The 26,501-nt window shown below is 42.6% G+C and overlaps 1 protein-coding gene across 1 annotated transcript in view; it reads right to left on the bottom strand.

The window, feature by feature from the left end:
- LOC144681971 (protein-glutamine gamma-glutamyltransferase 2-like) overlaps positions 1 to 26,005 on the bottom strand; it is a 37,374-nt gene extending 11,369 nt beyond the window's left edge. Inside the window, exons 1-9 of the mRNA XM_078544155.1 lie at positions 25,856 to 26,005; positions 25,448 to 25,627; positions 24,734 to 24,976; positions 10,051 to 10,169; positions 9,834 to 9,962; positions 7,838 to 8,015; positions 5,987 to 6,128; positions 5,061 to 5,164; positions 1,019 to 1,261 (exon numbers count right to left, since the gene is read on the bottom strand). Of these exons, the coding sequence (XP_078400281.1) occupies positions 1,019 to 1,261; positions 5,061 to 5,164; positions 5,987 to 6,128; positions 7,838 to 8,015; positions 9,834 to 9,962; positions 10,051 to 10,169; positions 24,734 to 24,976; positions 25,448 to 25,627; positions 25,856 to 25,868 (1,351 nt within the window). The 5' untranslated portion in view covers positions 25,869 to 26,005. The remainder of the gene's footprint in view (positions 1 to 1,018; positions 1,262 to 5,060; positions 5,165 to 5,986; positions 6,129 to 7,837; positions 8,016 to 9,833; positions 9,963 to 10,050; positions 10,170 to 24,733; positions 24,977 to 25,447; positions 25,628 to 25,855) is intronic.
- Positions 26,006 to 26,501: the final 496 nt, after the last annotated feature.

Here is a 26,501-nt window from a genome sequence, read left to right as displayed (position 1 = left end):
AGATGAACACTGCATATTTTTATTTATTTTTCTACTTCAGGGCCTGATGGTAACCCAATATCTGCAATTCTAACATCAACAGAGATTCAGAAAATTAAATCAATCCCATCTGGGAGCTGAGTGGATCGATCCACTATTTAGTGTACAACTCAGCTTCAAAGACCAGGGATGCCCTGGATTTGAACTCTAGCCTGAGCTGATTTAATGTCAATCTCAGCTCAGGACTATGCAACATTAGTCTCAATGTCTTGGAAGGGTTAAAAACTCAAAGCCAGCTTTGTTAATTGCTTTTGAAACTGGACATGTGGAGTTCATGAGAAGTTTGGACGTGGTTGTTGCTATGCCAAATAGCCCACTCTCTAGAATCATACTTGGGCAAAGGAGGGTTGTGTTAGCTATAGTGCCTTGCCGATCATGATGTTGGGCCTCTAGGAGAAAAGTGGCTAGGGATGAATTTAATTGAGAAAAGACTGAAAAGCATAGCTTAAGAGCTGTGTATGTTTGTTGGGACTTCATACTGCGACAATGAACTCATCTGTTGGGAAACTGATGGGATTGAGTGTAATTCTGCTTTTAATCCCAGTCCGATTTTATTCCTCATCATCGTCAATGGAGCATAATATTGGGCGGGATGTAAAACCAGTGTTCCACCTAATCCCATGGGCTTCCAACCCAGCGAGTTAGGTTCAAATGAGCCCCAAATGTCTCTCATACATTGTCCAATCTGAGCAATGGTTCAGAGCAAATTCTTCAACACATGGAAGATATGGAAAAAGAGGCCAGTGCTTTCATACTGGGAAAAGAAAAGGCAATCCAGAGATAAAGTAATTGCTGAGTCCCATTTCACCATTTCCTCATATCAAGGATCAGAATAACATTACCAAATCTCTGGGAACATGTTGGCCAATGTATGTGCCAGTGGTAGCAGAGATGAGGGACAAAAGATATGAAAAACCTGCATTAAATATTCACATATGCAACTTCCATTTTATTATTGTGAGCAGTAAAAATCCCCTACCCTCTGGGTATTTATAATCATGTGTTAAATCCTCTCGTTCATCTGTGTAGGCACTTTTTGTAATGATCTGTTTTCCCACTTGGTGCTGTTTGACTCCCAGCTCTTCTTTCGATCCATCTTTGTTTATCAGCCAGTAAACCACATCTGCATTGACCTCGGCGAAGATGAACACAGCATCATATTTCATATCCACATGACCTTCCTTTATTGCTTTGACAGGGCAAGGGCCGCAGCAGAATATGCCTGATGGGACAAGGACACCACTATAAGATACTGGAGGAATATCTTCCTGGGCCAAATTTTAACTTTCTTCCTGCACCTCCCCGAAGACAGTAACTGGTGATGAAATTTGCTTTCCACTGCCTCCCCCAAGTGGCCATTCTTCATGGTTGGGCCTAGACTGAGTTTGAGTTAAGCCCAAAAGTATCCACATCCAAATTCCACACAAGTGTTTTCAAGCAGGGGTCGCTATAGAGATGAGGAACAGGAGCTCATGCTGCCTTCCCTCTCATCCTGCAGTTCAGGGAAACCCAGACTGGGGTTGAGATAATATATTTATGTTACAATTTTATTTGCAGTGCTGTGACTTAAAATCAATGTGACCTGAAACTAATTAATATATTCAACTTGAAATAATAATCCCACCTGTACTGGAAAGTGCCTCAGTGTGTCAGCAGTAAAGTCTGGAAGGTCCATTCGTGGGATGTGGGCATCGCTAGTAAGGCCAGCATTTATTGCATATCGCTACTTGTCCTCTAGAAGATGGCGTTGAGTCACCTTCTTGAACCACTGCAGTCCATGTGGTGTTAGGGAGGGAGTTCCAGGATTTTGACCCAACAACATTGTAGGATCAGTAATATATTTCCATGTCAGGACGGTGTGTGACTTGGAGGAGAACTTACAGGAGTGAAAGAAGAATCATACGTACTCGAAATGTTAACTCTGTTTCTCTCTCCACAGATGCTGCCAGACCTGTTGAGTTTTTTCAGCATTTTCTGTTTTTATTACAGGAGTAGTGGTATTGCAATGCAGCTTGTCATGGTTTGGATTACAGAATCATAGAAATTCTGGCAGAGAAGCTGCCATTTGGGTCATCAGCCCCATGTTACTGCTAGCTGTACATCACAGTTAACTGCTATTTTTTTGTATCTTTAAGAATTTTCCTTCAGTATTTATCTAATTTTCTCCTGAGTTTTATGATTGCTTTGGCTTTACTGGCATTTGCGGTAAATCCCATACTGTAATGAATAAACTTCCTTTTTTGTGTTGGTACATTTATTGCATTTATGTCCTTTCTTGTCTAGCATTAGGAATAATCTTTCATGATTTACCATCTCAAACATTTTCATAATATTATACATTTCTGTTAGAGTATTAGGTAGCTACAGTTGTGATTCAACTATTTGAAATTGTATGGAATGTTTTATTTTATATTTTAAGTTTGAAGTATTAATGTTCATAGCTTAGATTTTTATGTCTGTTTTCACCCTCCTTCTCCTGAAGATGCGCACTGGGTACAGGTCCATAGACAGCAGCAGCACTCCAGTACCGTACCAATTGGCCTTTCTTAATGTGTGAACTGATCTCCATTTGTGTTGCAATTGGGTTTCTAGACAATCCCTGAACTGCGGGGTGAGATAGAATGCAGCATGAATTCCTATTCCTCGTCTCTGTAGCAACACCTGCTTGAAAACACTTGTATGGAATTTTCTCAATAGGTAGAGCAGTCTTTAAGTTTCAGTTAGTTGACCAATATTCTTCAGCGCCCCAGAGCCAGAAAGGAGGTGGAAAAAAACATTATCAAGGGTTTCAGCTCCTGATTGGCCACCAGTGAACATCACTGAAAAAATGCACATGTGCAGATGGCTGAAAGAGGACAGAATTGGTTTGGTTCAGATTCCTCTATGACAGTCAATGTATCAGTTTATACTTGAAAAATGACTACTTGGGCAAGGTACCAAGGGGTCACCGGTCTCTGTGAACCTGCCTTAGCATAGGTCAATGCCTTCAGCTGATGGGGAGCAGAAAATTGGCAAGTACATAAGCTTTTAAAACTCATCAAACTGCAATATGGGGTGTGGCGCAGATTCACCAGATTGATACAAAGGCTAAAAAGGTTAAATTATGACGACAGGTTGTATAGGCTAGGTGTGCATTCCCTTGAGTACAGAATTGTTATGACGTGGCAGATGATGTGTGCCAGGCGGACCAAATCAACAAGGGAAACTTGGTTGCGCTATCACAACAATTTTGCATCTTATATTTATTACGAGAAGATGTGTGCACTGAATTCAGAAGTAATGAGTCCCCCAAGACCTTTAGAGATTTAAAAAAATTTATTAACTAAATAAAAAATTTCAAGTACATACAAAAGACTACAATTACTTACTACTATAACAAATCCTAAAATTCCTAACTGACCTGACTCCCAGTTACACACCTCTTTTAAGGCAACAGTCCAAAATAGATTTTAGATTTAAAACAAAACCAGCAAGCCAACACAATATCCACTTGACAGTGGAATTCCAAATAGCTTCCCCACCTTCAGTTACTTTACATAGCAGACTTTTGCACAAATGGCTGGAGGCTTCTTGAAGGCAGTTTCACACACTCCTGTTAGATCTTACATGGCCCTCTCCTCACATAAACTTTCATTCTCCTTTATATATGTTTCTCTCTCTTTAACATGTAAATTCTATTCTTCTATATGTCTTTGAAACTGTATCTTCCTCATAATATAAAAATTTTCATGTTGCCAATATTGTCAGTAACATTTGGGAAAAATAAGCACACTCCTTAGCCTGGCTTATCCTTTTGTAATCCAACAATCCCTTATTTAAAAATGCAAATTCTCTTCACATCTCACATGCTAAGCCAGCATTCATGTTTACTCATTAGCATCTCATGCACATTTCTACACTTAACTTCTTTTGATAATTTCAAACTTGCAGTCTATTCGACTCCAAATGTAATTAAACCACACAGACAGAGCAACCTATACTTACCTCCATAAACCTGCTTTACAATGTAGAATCAAAATATTGTGAAAATTATTATACTTTCATCACAGAATATTAAGGAGTGATTTAAACGTGGAGCTCAAGATAACTACAGGATTTGATAGGGTAGGGAGGCAGTCCAGAAACAAGGGAACATAACTTTCAAATTAGAGCTAGGCCATGTAGGATTGATGTCAAGAAACACTTGTTAAAATTTGTTCAAATGGTGGAAATCCGTAATTCTTCCCCAAGAAACTGTTGAGGCTGGGAGTCAATTGAAAATTTCCAAACTGAGATTGACAGATTTTTGTTGGAAATGATATTCAGGGTTATGGAACCAATGCGGTGGAGAGATGGAGTTAAGATATGGGTCAACTATGATCCAATTGAATAGCAGAACAGGCTCAAGAGACTGAGCGACCTACTCCTGTTCCTCTGTTTCTAATATCTTGAGTGATAGGCTGCAGATGCAGAATGGATTCAGTTTTAAAAATGTATTCTTGTGGTTTTGGTTGTCACTGGCAAGGCCAGCATTTGTTGAAATGAATGGCTTGCTAGGCAGTTTCAGAGGGCGGTTAAGAGTCAATTACATTGCTGTGGGTCTGAAGTCACATGTAGGCCGGACCAGGTAAGGATGGCAGATTAGTGAACCAGATGGTTTTGTTTACAATTGATGATAGCTTCATGGTCACCATTGCTGAGACTGACTTTCCTATTCCAGATTTTTAAAAAATTAATTGTATTAATTCTATTAACCATTGTCCCTAGAGCATTAGCCTGGGTCTCCGGATCACCAGTCCAGTGACATCAATACACCACCATCTCCCCCACTATGAATTAAGGTGATATTGCTTGAACCTCACATTCAGAGCTGAAGCAAATATCAGGGCTCTGAATCTACCCTGATGAAGCATGATCCTCTTCTGATCCTTCTCAAAACCACATGCTAATTGATGTGGAGTCAACCTGGACAGCATTAATTTTATATATATATATATATATATATATATATATATAAAAAGATAATTCAGTTTTAATGTTACCGTCACTCCGTTCTTGTGGAGTAGGATCCAAAGCCTGCCATCCATCATAGCCAGGAGGAAGGTCAGGACGGGTCATCCATGCCTCCAGCCAGCAGTGGTAGTTCCTGTGTGCAACAATGTAGTAATGTGAAATAGTTACAGTGAAAGTACTCAACCTATTAACTAGACATACAGCAATGAGGATAGAGGAGTCATGTCAAAATATTAACACATGACCAGACATAAAACAATAAAGGGTGTTGACTTAGGCTTCTGGTGTTGCAGACTGGAGATCTGGATCCATATTCTTACAGCAGATCTACCAAAGTGTGTTTATTTTAAAGATAGGTGCAGGTATGGGCTGTTCCAGTGCAGACATTAATCTCCAGCATCAAAGCCTGAGGAAGTCTCCCACACCAAAATTAGACATCTCTCTAATGTGAAGGTGATGGTGGTGAATCTCTTCTATGCCAAGGTGATGGATGAGGTAGCAGTCTCTCAAAGAAGATGGGAGAGACTGGAGTCACTTTTTTGCCAAGGCCAGAAGGAGTCACTCCAATAGGAGGGCAGGGTATACGCATGACGGTGGTGGGGAGAGGAGATGTTTCTCCAATGCTAAAACCAGAGGATGTTTCTCTCCCTCTGATGCCAAAGCCAGACAGCATCTCAGTCACTATTTTCATCTGGGGGGTAAGCCAGCTAGCCTTGTCTATTGGGTTGTCACCAAGTGGTCTTTTAAGAACATGGAGGAGGCCACAGACTAGATATACTAGAAAAGGGGATTGGGATGAAGTCAATATTTTTCTGAAGCAAAAAACCCAAACCATGTAATATTATAGACATTTGCACTAAATTGATGTTCTTTCAGAACTGTCACACAGCCATGCGTATATGTATATATAGTGTTCATTAACAAGTCCTGGGAGGGAAGAATTCCTAGCATTTACCAGACCATATCTTTCTTTTTTGAAGGCACACGTGAGTAATCTTCACTACTATAATACTGATCCACTTTGAGATTGCCATCTGTGTCATGAGCAGAGGAATAGTTTGTAACACAACGACTTGGGATCCCCAAGCACCTCAGAACTGGAAAACAAAATGCAAGTATGGTGATGAATGAATCCATTTCAAATTAGCAATTCAAGGCACTGCCAAGTTTGTAAGTGCTTATCAAGCTTCCCCCATTACTCATTCAGTAAAGTCATTGCCAATGAGCAACTCCGCCAGAAAATCCAGGGAGGCCCAATGTTTATTAATGGTCTGAGCATTGCTTGTTGATCTCAGCTGGGGATGCTACACATTGTTCTCAGCAACCTTGAGATAAGGAAAAGGGAGAATTAAACCCACTCCTGATCACTATTCATTGAGCTCCCTCAGGAAAAGTCCATGTGTGGCTACTTTGTGGGGCAGGATTGACTCTTTACATTGACCTGATTATATTAACAGCTGCAATAAAAAAATTTAACACTAATGTGTCAAGTGTTCAAATAAGTAAGCACTGGGGCCAGTCATATTAGGATAGTGATTTGTTAGAGTAGCACAACTAACAAATCTGGGGAATTTTGACACTGAGTGGATGTAGATAGAGGACAGTAATGTTACGCAAAAAAATCCTAGACTAGGCAGAACACTGTAAAGTCTGAGCAGGTCCAAACAATTACTTGTCACTTGCCACACTTACAGGTGTAGAAATTTGCCTTTGGCTGGTATCGCATGGGCTGCCTGTTACACAGCCCATCCAATATTGACTCCAACAGAACTGAATATCAGATGGGGCATATAACATGTGGCCAGTGCTGTAGGGCCTGCTTTAAGCTATCGCCCAAAGTGGATTTCTACCCCATGGTGTGCATGAATGAGGTGAGCAATACCAGGTATGATAGTATAATGTAGTAATGAGGCAGCCTTTTGTCTCATAAGATGATGGTTTGGGCCTCTATGTTAAACATTGCCTGGTGTGGCTCGGGACTCCACCATGGCATGGTCGTCTCTGCTGTATTTGGTGCAGAGGAAGTCAGTGGGCTGGGAAATGCATGATTCACTGGCCTCTGTTTTCTTTGGGCCCTCTTCTCAGTTAGCTGTGCATAGTGGTTACGTTACTGGACCAGTAATTCAGAAGGCTAGGCTAATAATAGGGAGACACGAGTTCAAAACCTACCATGATAGCTGGGGAATTTTACATTCAGTTAATTAATTAAACCTGGAATAAAAAGTTAGTATTAGTAATGGCAAGAATGAAACTACCAGATTATTGTAAAAACTGGTTCACTAATGTCATTTATGGAAGGAAATTTGCTGTCCTTCCTCAGTTTGGCCTATATATAATTCCAGACCCACAGCAATGTGGTAGACTCTGAAATGCCTTCTGAAATGGCCTAGAAAGTTACTTGGCTGGGCATTTAGGGATGGGAAATAAATGCTGGCCTAGCCAGGGACATCTACGTCCTGTGAATGAAAAAATAAAAAACACAAAGTATCCCCACAAATATCAGCCTCCCCACAAATCTATGCAGTGAGTCATTTGATTTAAATACTCATGTCAGGATGCTAACAACGAATGGGAAGAACAGAAAAATCTTAGTCCACAGCTATTATGAGATGCTATCTGTGTTATACATTCCACAGACTCCATTAGTTCTTACTTAGTGAAGTTCCTTGAGGAGAAGGAGGAAGACAAATAATTAAAATCTTTTCTGATTATGTTGAAGCGAATAAATGCCCCCAACAGCAACGAACACAATTTGCAATTATAAAGTATCTTTAACATAGAGCAATATCCCTCAGAGGGACCTTACCTGTGCAAGCTACAGCAGCAAAGACCCAGCACTGCCCATATCGTACTTTATCAGCCCCAGAACTGGTCCACAGGCGTAAAATCGGGAGACTCCCAGTCCATCTGGTGGGGGCGATCCCATCAGAGTAATTACCATCCCACCTTCCCAAAAGCACACCTTTATCATCATTTGCATTCACCTTTAAAGGCGGGAGGGGAAAAAAATAAAACATCTAGTCTTCCCTTCATTAATAAATGAATAAATAGTTACAAGTATGCGCACAATCTTCAGTCAAAGAAAAGGTCTCTTGTTGAAGATAGAGCTTTACTTAAGCAAATTTAATATATAAATCATTTTGATAGAGCGGTTTCTGCAGATGAATTTTATCCATTGACAAGAAAAAGTGAACTTGCCTGGCTTGTTCTATACTGTGCCAGTGTTGGGTAGTTATTTTCTGTTGGCTCCAGTCAGTCTCAAATTGTGTACAGTGTGTAATACATGCCAAACATTAAAAAGAACCTTTTATTTGAAAGGCCTTGGCTTCCTTCTTTTGAACAAATTTACGTGGTGGTTAACGATTGGGAACAGGTTCTAAATTCTAGCATTAAGTCAAAGAACCCTTACCTTATTTACTGATCTCTTGCATATTTGACTGGTTACCAGGCTCGTCATTGATACAAATAAGAGACAAACTTTCCTATGTGTGTTATTTTTAATGAATTGTTTCCTCTGTATGTTAGTTTTAATCTTATGAACAAGGTTAAAGTGAACACGCAGAGGAAACCATCAGGGATAACGTTCAAAAGAATGCAGCAAACACTGCTTTCATCAGCTTCATGAATAAGAGTCATTTGTTCACTATGGCCCTGTGCTATTGTATAGTGAAGTTTACACTGATAATTCTACAAGACAGGAGAGATTCAACTTTCAGCTATGCCATTGGGAGGTGGTGACAATGGTGAAAAGGCACTTCACAATGGGGATAAGGGGGAAAAATGAACAGATTTGACAAGCTGGTCATCATGTGCAGACAATTGCAGCTTGGCATTGGCAAAGGCAATTTTGTTTAGGTCAGCTGCTGGGGAATGGGTTGAATTATTGTGGTCTGGGGGGTGGGGGGTAAACAAAGAAATAAAAGCACAAAAATGGGGGTGGGTGAATTGTTCATCAGAAGTATCCAACCCTTAACCAAATTTAATATTTGTTTAACAAATGCCAGATACAATTGTTATTGCAGTCAGCTTAAAATCAAGGGTTGCATCTTACCTGTGTCGAGTGGGCTGGGCGGCAGCGGAGTCGATCACCGCCCGTGATTGGCTGCGCGCCGCCATTTTACATGGGTGGGCCAATTAAGGCCCGCCTAGCGTAACGCTCGGCCAGTAGCGCTCAGCGCTACCTGTGCGTCGGGAGGAGGGAGAGAGAGCCGGGATCTGCGCTCTTTCACACATTAAAATGTTTTAAAAATTTTGTTATAAAGTGAAAAATTATTTAAACATGTCCCCTCATGTGACAAGTTCACCAAATTTATTTATTAATTTTATAAAACCTTCAGGAAACCTCATCCCACCCGTGGATGAGGTTTCCTGGAAAACGTGAAGGCTGCTTGGGCTCTTCGCCTGCCCACCAACCTTAAAGTTGGATGAGCAGCGGTGTTAATGATCTTAATGACTTTATTAATGGCCTTAATGGGCCTTTGACAGTTCAGTGGGCACGGCCGCCTCTGGCGCGCACCCGCCGAACACAATATCGGAATGACGCCCAATGATGTCAGGATGCACGCCCAACGTCATCTCGCGTCATTTTGCACGTCAGCATGTCGGGCCCGCCCACACTGATGGCTATGTTCTGGCCCAAGACTTGTTGTGATAGATTGAATGAGATAGGGTTGCATTATGAACAGAGACCAAAACAACAGACTTCACCTGGAGTGATTTGCAAGTAACTTACCAGGTAATAATGCCCCCTTAAGGCAAAGTGCACATTTACAGAAAAAAATCTCAGACATCTCCGAGCTCACCATTGCAGTCACTGTTCTGCTGATATATACAGGATCGTTTCTTCTTGGAGCATCAGCCAGTGGATTTTTAAGTGCAGATAAGCTGTTGTCCAAAATTAGAAAGCAAATATCGATAACATCTTTTTCAAGCTGTAAAAAAAACACAAAACGGCAACAAGTCTTGGAACAACATGCTAAAATTGGAAAAACAATGGTGAAAACTTAAAGGATACATTACTTGTCCAAAATTCCACGGTAATGTGTAGATGTTGGCATATGAGCCGTGATAGAGCAGTCCATTCTCATTCAGGATGTATTCCTGCAGCAGGTCCTCATCAGGCAGGTACACAGCATCCTCTGAGGGGACAAACAACTTAAATTCCAAACCACACTCCACATGCCACAGTCCTCCTTTCAGCTTCACTTCATTTGCACGTTAGTGTGCACAAAAGCGTGTTAAAAGTGGCTCACTGGGTTAATGCACCATCTAGTATTCAACCAGGCTCTATTTGTTAGTAAGAAATGAAATTAAATCGATAGCAAGAAATGACGTAAGGTCAGATGATGTAGAATCTGTGTGGGTAGAGTTGAGGAACCGCAAAGGTAAAAATACCATAATGGGAGTTATGTACAGGCCTCCGAACAGTAGTCAGGATGTGGGGCACAAGATACACCAGAAGATAGAAAAGGCATGTAAGAAAGGCAAGGTTACAGTGATCATGGGGGATTTCAATATGCAGGTAGACTGGGATAATCAGGTTGGTAGTGGATCCCAAGAAAAGAAATTTGTAGAATGTCTACGAGATGGCTTTTTGGAGCAGCTTGTGGTGGAGCCCACTAGGGAACAGGCAATTCTAGATTTAGTGATGTGTAATGAGGCAAATTTGATAAGGGAGCTTAAGGTGAAGGAACCCTTAGGAGGAAGTGACCATAATATGATAGAATTTACCCTGCAATTTGAGAGGAAAAAGCTGGAATCAGATGTAACGGTATTACAGTTGAATAAAGGCAACTACAGAGGCATGAGGGAGGAGCTGGCCAGAATTGACTGGGAGATGAGCCCAGCAGGAAAGACAGTGGAACAGCAATGGCAGGAGTTTCTGGGAGTAATTTGGGAGACACAGCAAAAATTCATCCCGAGGAAGAAGAAGCATACTAAAGGGAGGACGAGGCAACCATGGCTGACAAGGGAAGTCAGGGACAGCATAAAAGCTAAAGAGAAAGCATACAATGCGGCAAAGAGCAGTGGGAAACCAGAGGATTGGGAAGCCTACAAAGACCAACAGAGGACAACTAAAAAAGAAATAAGGAGGGAGAAGATTAAATATGAGGGTAAACTAGCCAGTAATATAAAAGAAGATTGCAAGAGTTTTTTTTAGATATATAAAGGGTAAGAGAGAAGCAAAAGTGGACATTGGGCCGCTGGAAAATGACGCTGGAGAAGTAGTAGTGGGGAACAAAGAAATGGTGGAGGAATTGAATAGGTACTTTGCGTCAGTCTTCACGGTGGAAGACACGTGTAACATCCCCAAAGTTCAAGAGAGTCAGGGGGGCAGTGCTGAGTATGGTGGCCATTACCAAGGAGAAAGTGCTAGGAAAACTGAAAGGTCTGAAGGTGGATAAATCACCTGGGCCAGATGGATTACACCCCAGAGTTCTGAAGGAGATAGCTGAAGAGATAGTGGAGGCGTTAGTGGTGATCTTTCAGGAATCACTCGAGTCAGGGAGGGTCCCAGAGGACTGGAAAATCGCTATTGTAACCCCCCTGTTTAGGAAGGGAGTGAGGCAAAAGACGGGAAATTACAGGCCGATTAGCCTGACCTCGGTCATTGGTAAGATTTTAGAGTCCATTATTAAGGATGAGATTTCAGAATACTTGGAAGTGCATGGTAAAATAGGGCAAAGTCAGCATGGTTTCATCATGGGGAGGTCATGCCTGACAAATCTGTTAGAATTCTTTGAGGAGATAACGAGTAGGTTAGACAAAGGAGAGCCAATGGATGTTATCTACTTGGACTTCCAGAAGGCCTTTGACAAGGTGCCGCACAGGGGGCTGCTCAGAAAGATAAGAGCCCATGGTGTTAGAGGTAAGGTACTAGCATGGATAGAAGATTGGCTGTCTGGCAGGAGGCAGAGAGTGGGGATAAGGGGGTCCTTCTCAGGATGGCGGCCGGTGACTAGTGGAGTTCCACAGGGGTCAGTGTTGGGACCACAATTTTTCACTTTATACATAAATGATCTAGATGAAGGAACTGAGGGCATCCTGGCTAAGTTTGCAGATGATACAAAGATAGGTGGAGGGACAGGTAGTATTGAGGAGGCGGGGAGGCTGCAGAAGGATTTAGACAGGTTAGGAGCATGGGCAAAGAAGTGGCAGATGGAATACTACGTGGGGAAGTGTGAGGTCATGCACTTTGGTAGGAAGAATAGAGGCATACACTATTTTCTAAATCGGGAGAGAATTCAGAAATCTGAAGTGCAAAGGGACTTGGGAGTCCTAGTCCAGGATTCTCTTAAGGTTAACTTGCAGGTTGAGTCGGTAGTTAGGAAGGCAAATGCAATGTTGCCATTTATTTCGAGAGAACTAGAATATAAAAGCAGGGATGCGCTGCTGAGGCTTTATAAGGCTCTGGTCAGACCACATTTAGAATATTGTGAGCAATTTTGGGCCCCGTATCTCAGGAAGAATGTACTGGCCCTGGAGAGGGTCCAGAGGAGGTTCACGAGAACGATCCCAGGAATGAAAGGCTTAACGTATGAGGAACGTTTGAGGACTCTGGGTCTATACTCGATGGAGTTTAGAAGGATGAGGGGGGATCTGATTGAAACTTACAGAATACCGAAAGGCCTGGATAGAGTGGACGTGGGGAAGATGTTTCCATTAGTAGGAGAGACTAGGACCCGAGGGCACAGCCTCAGAATAAAGGGAAGACCTTTTAGGACAGAGATGAGGAGAAACTTCTTTAGCCAGAGAGCAGTGAATCTATGAAATTCATTGCCACAGAAGGCTGTGGAGGCCAGGTCATTGAGTGTATTTAAGACCGAGATAGATGGGTTCTTGATTGGTAAGGGGATCAAAGGTTACGGGGAGAAGGTGGGAGAATGGGGTTGAGAAACTTATCAACCATGCTTGAATGGCGGAGCAGACTCGATGGGCCGAATGGCCTAATTTCTGCTCCCACGTCTTATGGTCTTATCTCTGGTCTGTACTGAGTTATCTCACCTCCTGGTTACCATAGGAGGTGCTACAATGGAACAAAGCATTCCTGGGCTGGATGGAGGAAACATAATAAGGAGAGTGTATTGAAGGTCAGTGACCTGAAATGTTAACTCTGTTTCTCTCTCCACAGATGCTGACAAACCTGCTGAGTATTTCCAGGATTTTCTGTTTTGATTATAGATTTCCAGCATCTGCAATATTTTGTTTTTATAATCAGCAGAGTTCCTGTTCCTCTTGTTACCTAGTGGCTCTAGCTGAAAGGGGTGCCCGTCGACCCAATACATTTATTTCAAGACCGTTATCAATGTTTTGAAATGCCTCCTTGATATCACTTAACCCTGCCCCTGCAAACTCTTCCCAACACCATTGGTGACAGAGCCTTCAGCCATCTCACTCCACACACTCAAACTCCCTCCCTAAAACTCCTGCCCCCAGGCTTGCTTGATGTCTTCCCAACATGCCTCTTCTGTCATGTTTTTAACCACTTCTGCTAATTGGTCTCCTACCCCAGCTCAGGTTCATCCTCTGCTTTGTCAAGTAACTTTTCCTACATTAGAGAGGATATACAATTATAACTTACTGTTGCAGTCATATAGAATGTGCTAACTGTTGCAAAATGCAAGTGATGATATCCCAAAATGGCAGGGTTGCTTAAATTAACAGAATCTGAATGCCTGAATGATTTGCTAAGTTGCCATTTTACTCCACCAGTGGTAACAATTTACCACTAAGTTAAACACATGATCAGGAAATGCAATGTGGCATTAGTACCATCAAACCAAAGCCAACTTAATGCCAAGGTTCATTAGAGGTCTGGCATTATAATAAGTAAAAATTTCCAACTGTTGGAAAATAAGGCCCTTAAGTCACTTGAGGACTCAAAGGTATTTATCACTCACAAGTAGTCTGACTATTCCAGTGTTTCTTGTTGCATATATTCTCTACATAATGAGATAGCAAACTGAAAACTAGGTCATGGTCTTGGCATGACCTGACCATTTTTTTAATACATGAAATGTTTAGAATGACTTATTTTTTCTGCAATATATGAAAGGGTTTGGTGTGCAGGTTTGATGGTGGGTACTTTTGAATCTGGTATATTTCTGCAGACAGTAACGCTCTGTGTAATGACAGATGTGATTTCCAGGGCCATTTAACAGCACAATGTGAACACTACACTTACGTTCCCTGGAGATATGCACGTAGGTGCCAAATAACTGAATTGCATAACTCTTCTCACAGTAATTTCATCAATGAAGAAAATAAACTCCAATACTCTTACGTAGTTCTCTTGAAACTAAATGGACCTGTGAAATTTAATTTCACACAGCAGCCACTCGTTAGATAAGTAACAAGCTTTCTACACTTCTTCTTTAGTTTCAAGATCTTATTTAATGGGAAAGGCACAAAGAGTTGGGACTCAGCACTTTGGAGAAGCATAGACTTAGGAAAATAGAAAGTGTTTGTGTAAATAGTTTGTTTAAACTAAATAGATTAGGAAGAACAAATCTCAAGTTCTGCACGGCCAGAATCAAGTTAGATGGTAGATGTGGTTCTTTTTTCAGAGACCTGCAGACTTGCTGGATAGACTAGAAGGTTGCTCCCTGTGCATAGTTATTCCTATGTTTGTGTGTCTTATCTATTTATTAAGGGAATCCGTAGCCCAGAGAATGCTCCAGTAAGAACCTAGCCGTGTGATTTTACGGGGAAGGAGAATGTTGGTTACGTGACAAGACACAAGAAGGTATTCTGAACGTTAAGTATGTGCTACACCTTCTGACAGATTCACAGTCTTATTTAATTCTTACTAGTCAATCTCCCGTGGCTTGGCACATAGAGAATCAAAACCAAGTGTAGTCTCAAATGAATTGTGGTTGGAGGCTGGGGATAATTGGATCAGTTTGTGCAGGCATGTCAGGCCCCATTGTCAAGTTCCAATTGTCATTGTTTTTTTATTCATTGATGGGATGTGGGCATTGCTGGCTAGGCTAGCATTTATTGCCCATCCCTAATTGCCCTTGAGAAGGTGGTGGTGAGCTGCCTTTTGAACCGCTGCAGTCCATGTGGTGTAGGTACACCCATGGTGCTGTTTTGGAGGGACTTCCAGGATTTTGACTCAGCAACAGTGAAGGAGCGGCAACATATCTCCAAGTCAGGATGGTGCATGGCTTGGAGAGGAACTTCCAGGTGGTGGTGTTCCCATGTGTCTGCTGCCCTTGTCCTTCTAGGTGGTACTGGTTGTTTGTTTGGAAGATGCTGTCGAAGGAGCCTTGGTGACTTCCTGCAGTGCATCTTGTAGATGGGACACACTGCTGCTACTGTGTGTTGGTGGTGGAGGGAGTGAATGTTTGTGGATGGGGTGCCAATCAAGCTTTGTCCTGGATGGTGTCAAGCTTCTTGAGTGTTGTTGGAGCTGCACTCATTCAGGCAAGCCGAGAGTATTCCAACACACTCCTGACTTGTGCCTTGTAGATGGTGGACAGGCTTTGGGGGGGTCAGGAGGTGAGTTATTTGCTGCAGGATTCCTAGTCTCTGACCTGCTTTTGTAGCCACAGTATTTAGATGACTAGTCCAGTTCAGTTTTTGGTCAATGGTAACCTCTAGGATGTTGATATTGGGGAATTCAGTGATGGTAGTACATTTGAATGTCAAGGGGCGATGGTTAGATCCTCTCTTGTTGGAGATGTTTATTGCCTGGCACTTGTGTGGCATGAATGTTACTTGCCACTTGTCAGCCCAAGCCTGGAAATTGTCCAGGTCTTGCTGCATTTGGAGATAGGCTGCTTCTGTATCTGAGGAGTTGCGAATGGTGCTGAACATTGTGCAATCATCAACAAACATCCATCAGCAAACATCCCCATTTCTGACCTTATGATGGAAGGAAGGTCATTGATGAAGCAGCTGAAGGTGGTTAGGGCTCAGACACAAGCCTGAGGAACTCCTGCAGTGACAGCCTAGAACTGAGATGATTGACCTCCAACAACCACAAGCATCTTCCTTTGTGCTAGTATGACTCCAACCAGTGGAGAGTTTTCCCCCTGATTCCCAGTGACTTCAGTTTTCCTAGGGCTCCTTGATGCCACACTCGATAAAATGCTGCCTTGATGTCAAGGGCAGTCACTCTCACCCACCTCTGGAGTTCAGCTCTGTTGTCCATGTTTGAACCAAGGCTGTAATGAAGTCAGGAACTGAGTGGCCCAGGCAGAACCCAAAATGAGCGTCAGTGAGCAGGTTATTGCTAAGCAAATGCCGCTTCATAGCACAATTGATGCCCCCTTCCATCATTTTACTGATTGAGTATAGACTGATGGGGCGGTAATTGGCCAGGTTGGATTTGTCCTGCTTTGTGTGTACAGGACAAACCTGGACAATTTTCCACATAGCTGGGTAGATGCCAGTGTTGTAGCTGTACCAGAACAGTTTGGCTAAGGATGCGGCAAGTTCTGGAACACAAGTCTTCAGTACTATTGCTGGAATATTGTCAGGGCCCATAGCTTTTACAGTATCCAGTGCCTTCAGCTGTATTTTGATATCATGTGGAGTGAATCAAATAGGCTGAAGACTGGCGTCCGTGATGCTGGAGACCTCCGGAGGAGGCCGAGATGGATCATCCACTCTGCACTTCTGGCTGAAGATTGTTGCAAATGCTTCAGGCTTACCTTTTGCACTGATGTGCTGGGCTCCACCATCATTGAGGATGGGGATATTTGTGCAGCCTCCTCCTCCAGTGAGTTGTTTAATTGTCCACCACCATTAACAACTGGATGTGACAGATCTGATCCTTTGGTTGTGGGGTCGCTTAGCTCTGTCTATCGCATGCTGCTTATGCTGTCTGGCATGCAAGTAGTCCTGCATTGTAGCTTTACCAGGTCGACACCTCATTTTTAGGTATGCTTGGTGCAGCTCCTGGCATGACCTTCTGCACTCTTCATTGAACCAGGGTTGATCCCCGGACTTGGTGGTAATGATAGAGTGGGGGATAAGCCGAGTCATGAGGTTACAGGTTATGGCCGAGTACAATTCTGCTGCTGCTGATGGCCTACAATGCCTCAGGGTTGCCCAGTCTCAAGTTGCTAGATCTATTCAAAGTCTATCCCATTTAGTACGGTGGAAGTGCAACTCAACATGACGGAGGGAGTCCTCAATGTGAAGTTGGGACTTCATCTAAACAAGGTGGTTACTCCTACTGATACTGTCATGTACAAATGCATCTGTGGCAGGCAGGTTGGTGAGGATGAGGTCAAGTATGTTTTTCCCTCTTGTTGGTTCCCTCATCACCTGCTGCAGACCCAGTATAGCAGCTATGTCCTTTAGGATTTGGCCAGCTCGCTCTGTAGTGGTGCTACTGAGCCACTCTTGGTGATGGACATTGAAGTCCCCCACCCAGGATACATTCTGCCCCCTTGCCAAAAGGTGTTAAACATGGAGGAACACTGATTCATCAGCTAAATCCCGATGTCCACACTTATAATGAAAACTATCCATGTGAATTTGTCTTAAAAGTGCAATCTGTCATCAAAGGTGGTGCCAGGGAGCACCCACAAGGGTAGGATACTCAGGAGTGCAATTACAGTATGACAAGATATCACAGTTTTCATTATAAAAGTGGATGTAGAATTTAATTTTGGATGAAGTTGACAGGATGACTACACAGATAAGATTTTTATTGACAACAAAACTTAATCCGATCTCTCCCGGCATTGCATATGAAGAGGCAAAACCAGGAGTCAAATGTGAGGCATGATTTTGGATAAGACCCAGAGAGTCAGTACAAGTACAGTTCAGGAAATTTGATGAATGGAACAAGCAAAGCTTAAAAGCTGAGGAGGCATCATAAATATCAGAACTGAAGCCCAAAAAGTGGGCCTACAGCACAAAATGTTTGGGATGGATTTCTAGTGGGAGATGCATACAGTGAAGTAATTTTTTCTATAAATTACTTCCAGTTTTATATTTTCCTTATCTTTTGGATTGTATTTTTTCACATTTCTATGGTTGCTGAATCAAAAAACAATGAGACCAAAAGAATTCGGGGAAAAAATCATTTGGATGATTTGAATGGACACTTGTGAGGTGCCTGCTGGTTAATGAATAGTTGCTTTGAAAAAATAGATCCAGGACCTGATTGCTTAATTTTCTGGTTACTCGTTCCTCATTAGTACTTTTTACTACTTTTGATTTGATCATAATTAGTCACAGATGAGTAATTGATAACTTAGCAGATAAGTGGTTCTTTGAGTCACTCACCATTCTTGCTGAACAGCTATATAACACTTGGAGGTGTCACTCCGTAAACACAGGTTAGGCAAAGGCTTTTAATTGTACACAAATTTTTCCTTTTTTCTCATTGGTGAACTCCATCATTTGGAGTCTGCATCTTCTATTGCTGCTCCTAGGTTTTGTTGTATGGGTTTATAAGAATTTCTTTGGTTATGACAGTTTGGTTCATTGGTAGCACTTCCATGTCTCTGAGTCAGGTTGTTGGTTCAAGCCCCTGCTTAGTGTAGATGATGTGCTTAGGCCCTGACAGTTCATTGTCAGAGGTGCTGACTTTCAAAAGCCCTGTCTACCATCAATACCAAATGGACCAACTGGTCATTGCTCATTGTGGGATTTTGCTATGTGCTAATTGGATTCCATGATTACTTACAAAACAGTGACTATACTTGGAAACTAACGCATTGCTATGAAGTACTTTGGACCGCCAAAGTAAAATGCAAAATAAAAATCTATTTATACTTTTTACTTTCTTTACAGGAAAAGGGTGTTTTTACCAAAACAAATTCAATAATATTCTGTTTTTACTGGATTCACATCTCTCAAGGGCCAGATTCACAGAGTATGCCATATGCCTCACAGGAATTTCACTGCAGACTCCTCCCATTTCAAATTGCCAACAATATTTTTTTATCATCTCCACCAGCCAACTTTTTTTTTGTTTCTAAAGTTTTCCAATTAAATCTACAGCTTACTTGCAGAGAAGCCCAGGCAAAAACGTGGAAACCCTAGTTTGCCTGAGCTTATTGTAAATGTGCTGAGCATTTTAGTCATACAATACATGCCGGGACTTTTAAGTAAAGATATATGACTTGTTTATTTAGTTATGAATATGCGGGGCATAGTGGTATTGTCACTGGGCTAGCATTCCAGAGATCAGGCAATACAAAATTTGAACTCAATAAAAATTTGGAATTAAAAGCCTGATGATGACCACAAAACCATTGCTAGTTGTCATAAAAACTCATCTGGTTCATTAGATCACATTCACTAATGTTCCCCTTTAGGGAAGGAAATAGGCCTACATGTGACTCCAGACCCACAGCAATGTGATTGACTGTTAAACTCTTAGCCAGCAATGCTCACATCCCACGAATGAATAAAAAATAAGTGTATTATGCATTAATAGGATAATTAATATTAATTAAATGCAAACTTTCAGTCAATAAAAGTAACATTTACATTTTGATAATTACTCCGACTAGATACTAACGAACACACATGTTAAGTTAGAATAACAGAGTTCAAAGTCATAGGTTTTCAAAGAGTTAATGGATGCAGAGTGTCTGTTAGATTATTAGGTTTCTACCCATATAGGAAAAGCAATACTATATGTTGTAAGCACAATGTTCAGAAAATTCTGTATTCTATGTTATGTATTACTGTTTTCCTTTGGGTAGTTGACACCCCCTTTCACAGAATCACGGTGCAGAAGAGGCCCTTCAGCCCATCGAGTCTGCACCGACATGTGAGAAACACCTGATCTACCTACCTAATCCTATTTACCAGCACTTGGCCCATAGCCTTGAATGTTATGACGTGCCAAGTGCTCATCCAGGTACTTTTTAAAGGATGTGAGGCAACCCACCTCCACCACCCTCCCAGGCAGCACATTCCAGACCTTCACCACCCTCTGGGTAAAAAAGTTTTTCGTCACATCCTAAACCTCCTGCCCCTCACCTTGAACTTATGCCCCCTTGTGACTGACCCTTCAACTAAGGGGAACAACTGCTCCCTATCCACCCTGTCCATGCCCCTCATAATCTTGTACACCTCGATCAGGTCACCCCATAGTCTTCTCTGCTCCAACGAAAACAACCCAAGTCTATCCAACCTCTCTTCATAACTTAAATGTTTCATCCCAGGCAACATCCTGGTGAATCTCCTCTGCACCCCCTCCAGTGCAATCACATCCTTCCTATAATGTGGCGACCAGAACTGCACACAGTACTCCAGCTGTGGCCTCACCAAGGTTCTATACAACTCCAACATGACCTCCCTAATTTTGTAATCTATGCCTCGATTGATAAAGGCATGTGTCCCATATGCCTTTTTCACCACCCCACTAACATGCCCCTATGCCTTCAGAGATCTATGGATACACACGCCAAGGTCCCTTTGTTCCTCAGAACTTCCTAGTGCCATGCCATTCATTGAATACTTCTTTGTCAAATTACTCCTTCCAAAGTGTATCACCTCACACTTTTCAGGGTTAAATTCCATCTGCCACTTATCTGCCCATTTGACCATCCCGTCTATATCTTCCTGTAGCCCAAGACACTCAACCTCACTGTTAACCACCCGGCCAATCTCCGTGTCATCCGCAAAATTACTAATCCTACCCCCCACATAGACATCTATGTCGTTTACATAAATGACAAATAATAGGGGACTGAGCACAGATCCCTGTGGTACGCCACTGGACACTGGCTTCCAGTCACTAAAGCATCCTTCTGTCATCACCCTCTGCCTCCTACAACTAAGCCAATTTTGAATCCACCTTATCAAATTACCTTGTATTCCATGTGCCTTTGCCTTCTTTAAAAGTCTCCCATGTGGGACCTTGTCATAAGCTTTGCTGAAATCCATATAAACTACATCAACTGCACTACCCTCATCTACACACCTGGTCACCTCCTCAAAAAATTCAATCAAATTTGTTAGGCATGACCTCCCTCTGACAAAGCCAGTCTCTCTTCCTGAGTTCTTCATCCTCATTCTCTTGGGTGAAGAAGGACGTGAAGTAGTCATTCAACACTCTAGCGATGTCCTCTGGCTCAACCCTTGATCCCTTATGGGCCTTACTCTTTCCCTGGTTATCCTCTTCCCATTGATATATTTATAGGATATCTTGGGATTTTCCCTATTTTTTCTAGCCAGTGCTTTCTCATATCCCCTTTTTGCTCTCCTAATTGCTTTCTTAAGCTTCACCCTGCACTGTCTGTACTCCACTAATGCCTCTGCTGATTTGCTTCCCTTGTGCCTGCTAAAAGCCTCTCTTTTCCTTCTCTTCGTAACCTGAATATCTCTAGAGGGAACATGTTGAGCCTGTACCCTCCCCATTTCCTTTTTGAACACCCCCCACTGTTCCTCTGTAGATTTCTCCACAAGTAACTGTTCCCAGTCTACCTTGGCCAGATCCTGCCTTATTTTACTAAAACCCATTCTCCCCCAATCCAAAACATTTTTTTGCAACTTGTCGATTTCTTTGTCCATAACAAACTTAAACTGCACCATGTAGTAGTCGCTATCGCTAAAATGCCCGCCAATCACTACCTTAGCCACCTGTGCGGCTTCATTCCCCACAATTAGGTCCAGCAATGCACCGTCACTTGTTGGACCCTCTACATATTGACCTAAAAAGTTCTCCTGTACACATTTCAAGAAATCCACTCCATCCAAGCCCTTAACACTATGTCTATCCCAATTAATGTTGGGAAAGTTGAAATCACCTAATATAATTACCGTTTTGTTATTGTTTTTACACGCCTCCACAAATTGTGCACATATTTGCTCCTCAATTTCCCACTATCTGGGGGTCTATAATAAACACCTAATAATGTGGTTGCCCCTTTTTTATTCCTAAGCTCTACCCACAAAGCTTCATTCGATGCCCCCTCCAAGATATCATCTCTACTTACTGCAGTAATTGACTCCTTAACTAATAATGCATGCCTCCTCCTCTTTTACCCCCTCCCCTGTCTCGCCTCAAGATTCTATATCCCGGAATGTTGAGCTGCCAATCCTTCCCTTCCCTCAACCACGTCTCAGTGATGGCTACTATATCACAATTCCACATGTCAATCCTCACCCTTAACTTATCCGTTTTACCTTTAATACTCCTGGCATTAAAGTAGAGGCCATCCAGCCTTTCCTTACTCCCTTGAAGCTTATTGCAGCTGTACTCCCTCTGACTTGATTGTTTTACTGTATTTTGATGTGTCCCTATTCTGCTAACATTCTGTGTCCCCTCCCCCTGCCGAATTAGTTTAAACTCCTCCCAACAGCAATAGCAAACCCGCCCGCAAGGATGTTAGTCCTGCTCCGGTTCAGATGTAGACCGTCCCGCTTGTAGAGGTCCCACCTTCCCCAGAAACGGTCCCAGTGATCCAGGAATCTAAGACCCTCCCTCCTGCACCAACTCTTAAGCCACGTATTCATCTGTGCTATTCTCCTATTTCTGAGCTCGCTAGCACCTGGCACTGGGAGTAATCCAGAGATTACAACCCGAGAGGTCTTGCTTTTTAGTCTACCGCCTAACTCCCTGAATTCTTGATGCAAGACCCCATCCCTCTTTCTACCTATGTCATTGGTACCAACATGTACTATGACCTCTGCCTTATCACCATCCCCCTTCAGAATGCCCTGCAGCCGTTCAGTGACATCCCAGACCCTGGCACCAGGGAGGCAACATACCATCCTGGAGTCACATTGACGGCCACAGTAGCGCCTATCTGTTCCCCTGACTATAGAATCCCCTATTACTATTGCTCTTCCTCCCTTCCTCCCCTCCTGTACAGACAGGCTGCTTGTGGTGCCAGAAGCTTGGCTCTGTCCGCACTCCCTGGAGGAACCAGCGCCTTCATCAGCCTCCAAAACGGAATGCCAATTTACGAGCGGGACCCCAGGGGACTCCTGAACTACCTGCCTGTTTCTCTTGGACTGCCTGGTGGTCACCCATTCCCTTCCTTCTCAAGTCCCTTCATCTGCAGTGTGACCATCTCTCTAATCGTGCAATCCACGATGCTCTCAGATGCGCGGATGTTCTACGGTGTCCCCAGCTGCCGTTCCAGCTCTGAAACCCGAGCTTCCAGGAGCTGCAGCTGGACACACTTCCTGCACACGTGCTGGTCCCGGGCACTGGAAATGTCCCCGGCTTCCCACATGGAGCACGAGGAGCACACCACGGCTTTGAGTGCTCCTGCCATGACTTATCCCTTTAAATTAAACCTTTTAAGTCAATTGCTCTAGGGCCCTTCTTTCCTGATCCTCGTTACTGTAGAGTATACAAACTGTAAACCACAAAAAGACCTTAAACTATAAGTGATTAAAGTAGTAAGTACCTTACCCACTACTTACCAGTGATTCCTTTCCATTGTAGCCTCTACTACTGCAGCATGCTCAGTTCAATTCCCAATTTGCACCAAATTCCGAATACCCACTCTGGCTGTGCCCCACTCAGGATGTGCTCACTCCCCTGTTCCTGTGCAAGCACACTGTAGCCAAACTTTGCAAAGTTAAGTCGGGTTTCTTGGGAGTGGGTGGGTATTTGAGGGGATCCTTGGGAATGTGACAATACTTGAAAGGAGTTTCCCCCAGAAATATATTTGGGGCTGCCCCCACAAAAAAAATGAGAACTACTGATATATTAATGACCTAGATAGTGGTGTGCAGGGCATGATTTCAAAATCTGTAGATATACAAAGATTGGAAATGTTGTCAACTGTGATGGGGATAGTCTTGAACTTCAAAAGGACATAGACATGTTGTTGGATTGGGCAGACATGTGGCAGTTGAAGTTCAATGCAGAGAAGTGTGAGGTGATTCATTTTGGCAAGAAAAATATGGTGAGACAGTATAAAATAAAGAGAGAGCCTCTAAAGGAGGTGCAGGAACAGAGGGACCTCAGTGTATACGAGTTAATAAAGCATATAGTGCCCGTATTAATAAAACCTAAGACATTGAGTACAAGAATAAGGAGGTCATGTTGAATTTGTATAAGACATTAGTTAGGCCTCATCTGGAGTACTGCATCAAGTTCTGGGCGCCATACTTGAGGAAGGATGTGAAGGCATTGGAGAGAGTACAGAGGAGCTTCATGAGAATGATTCCCGGGATGAAGAACTGTAGCTATGAGGATAAAATGGAGAGGTTGGGACTTGTCCTTGGAGAAAAGAAGGCCAAGAGGAGGCTTGATAGAGGTATTCAAGATCCTGAGGGGTGTGGACAGGGTAAATAGTAAGAAACTGGTCCCACTCAAGAGATCATCAAGAACTAGAGGGCACAGATTCAAAATAATTAGCAAAAGGAGTAAATGTGATGTCAGGAAAAAAATTTTCACCCAGAGGGTAGTTGGAGACTGGAACAAACTTCCTGAAAGGGTGATGGAGACAGGTTCAATCGAGGTATTCAAAAAGGAATTGGATTGCTACCTAAAAAGAGAGAATGTGCAAGGTTACAGGGATAAGGCAAGGGAGTGGGACTAGGTGGAATGCTCTTTCAGAGAGCCAGTGCAGACTCGATAGGCCGAATGGCCTCCTTCTGCACTGCAAAGATATTTTGGCACTGACTCCGTTTAAAAATGACTATTGTACATTTAACATAGAAATATTCATTGTAAATAAATATCACTTGCTTTTAGAAAATACCTATTTAAAAGATGTGCACCGTTATGCTTTAACTAAAGGCTAAGCGGGCAGTTTACCTTTACACCAGGGGTTGAAGAGAAGGTGAAAATCTCCTGCGGTGATCCGTTGAATAGATTCGCCTCCGCTTGGGTAGAGTATCAGATAGATTTGATAATAGCCAGTGCAGGCATTGGCTGGACTATGCACGGCCAGATGGATATGTCCTGGAGTGCACTGGAGACGGAATGTCCACTTATCCCACTTCACTCCGGAGTTCAGCACTTTAATTCGAGTCCCGTCGGCTTCTGATGGTGCGGGTCCTGTGCAGATGGCCACATCTCTTAATCAAAGTACACTTGCAACTTAATCGCCTTACTTAGGAAATAAAATGGTGGTGAAAAATGTACACTGAGAGTTAGTCAAAACTAATTTTACAAAATTCGATCAAAACTGTGATTCAATGATTCGATTTATATAACTTTCATGTGTGTAGATTTTCACTTGAAACTGTTATAATTTCATTACCCAGATGTTAAATACATCCAACCTCCAATTCCAACTGTTTACAAGAATCGCCAAGTCTGTCTTTAAACTTGTAGGGCGGAGAGATGGTTTCAAACACCAGCAGCCACAGATTGAACGAACAGTAACGCTTTTCTCCTTGCCCAGAAATATATTCACTGGCAAGCTTGAAACTCAAAGCCAAAGAGAAATGTGTGCTGTTCGCACAGAGTTTTAAACAGTGCAAAACCCTGAACAAGTTCGTTCTGAAATGCAGCCTCATCACAAACCTGTGTCCAGAAGGATTGCGAGCTGGTCTTCGCCCTCCACGAATGCTCGGTGCTTAAATTCCACATGCAAGCGGAATTCTTGTCCTCTCCGAACCAGCAGCCTGTCCTTGTCGATTTCGATGGTGTGATGCTCAGTGTTGTTGGCCTCACACCGCAAGTCCACTGCCCCCAAGTACAACTCTGCAATCGGAAAACATTCAATATTTAGATTTAACAATTCCATTTATATCCATCCACAGGAGTGCTGACAGAGCAATATAACGCCGTTTAAAGATTTCCTTTACAACGAATTATTGCCAATCTTTAATAAATTGAATTATTCGCAAATCGTTTTCCTCTTACAAATAATCATTTATTTAAGCAAAATTAATTTTGTGTTTGCTCACTGAATTGTATTTGAAGTCTTACCGTTTGTTGTCATATTTAAGTATCCTTCGCTGTGCAAAAATGAAGATCTCCACTCTGTAGGGTAGCTTGCTGCTCTTCACTTTTGATATGAAGAGACTGCAGTTCCATGTCCAGCCATATATTAATACAGGTCCTCCAGTGACAACGTTCTCAGAATATGTGCCCATCAGCTCCACACAAAGGGGCCTATAATAATCACCACCTCATTGGCTAACACAGGAATTCCCCCCGGGGGTGGGGGGAGGGGAGGGGGGTGCTCTTGCAATTTCACTCCTTCAGAACTCAATCCAAAATCAACAGTGGGAGCCAATGAGGATGGAATAACACAGCACTGAGAAAGAAAAACATCCAGTCAGACACAAAAACAAAGTGTTGCTGGACTGGCTAAACACTCCTGCCATGAGAGACTCATTGAGCAATTCTTCCACTTCCGGCAATAATATCAACACTCACCTCTATCTGGAAGGAGACATTGCCAGATGGAGGGAGAGATGAACCACTTATCCAGACAAAGTGCCCAATAAGTCAAATAATATTTGTAATGGACTGAGAGTAAACAACCCTCAGGTTCATTCTAGGTAATGATAAACCATGTTTACCCCATGGTCAACAGGTCTGCAGTTTGGATCTGAAGCTTCCAAATGGG

This window comes from Cetorhinus maximus, chromosome 6 (genome assembly GCF_964194155.1).
Source record: "Cetorhinus maximus chromosome 6, sCetMax3.hap1.1, whole genome shotgun sequence".
NCBI classification, from domain to species: Eukaryota; Metazoa; Chordata; class Chondrichthyes; order Lamniformes; family Cetorhinidae; genus Cetorhinus; species Cetorhinus maximus.
The sequence above is the reverse complement of the archived record's forward strand: the minus strand, read 5'-3'. Positions and strand labels throughout refer to the sequence as shown.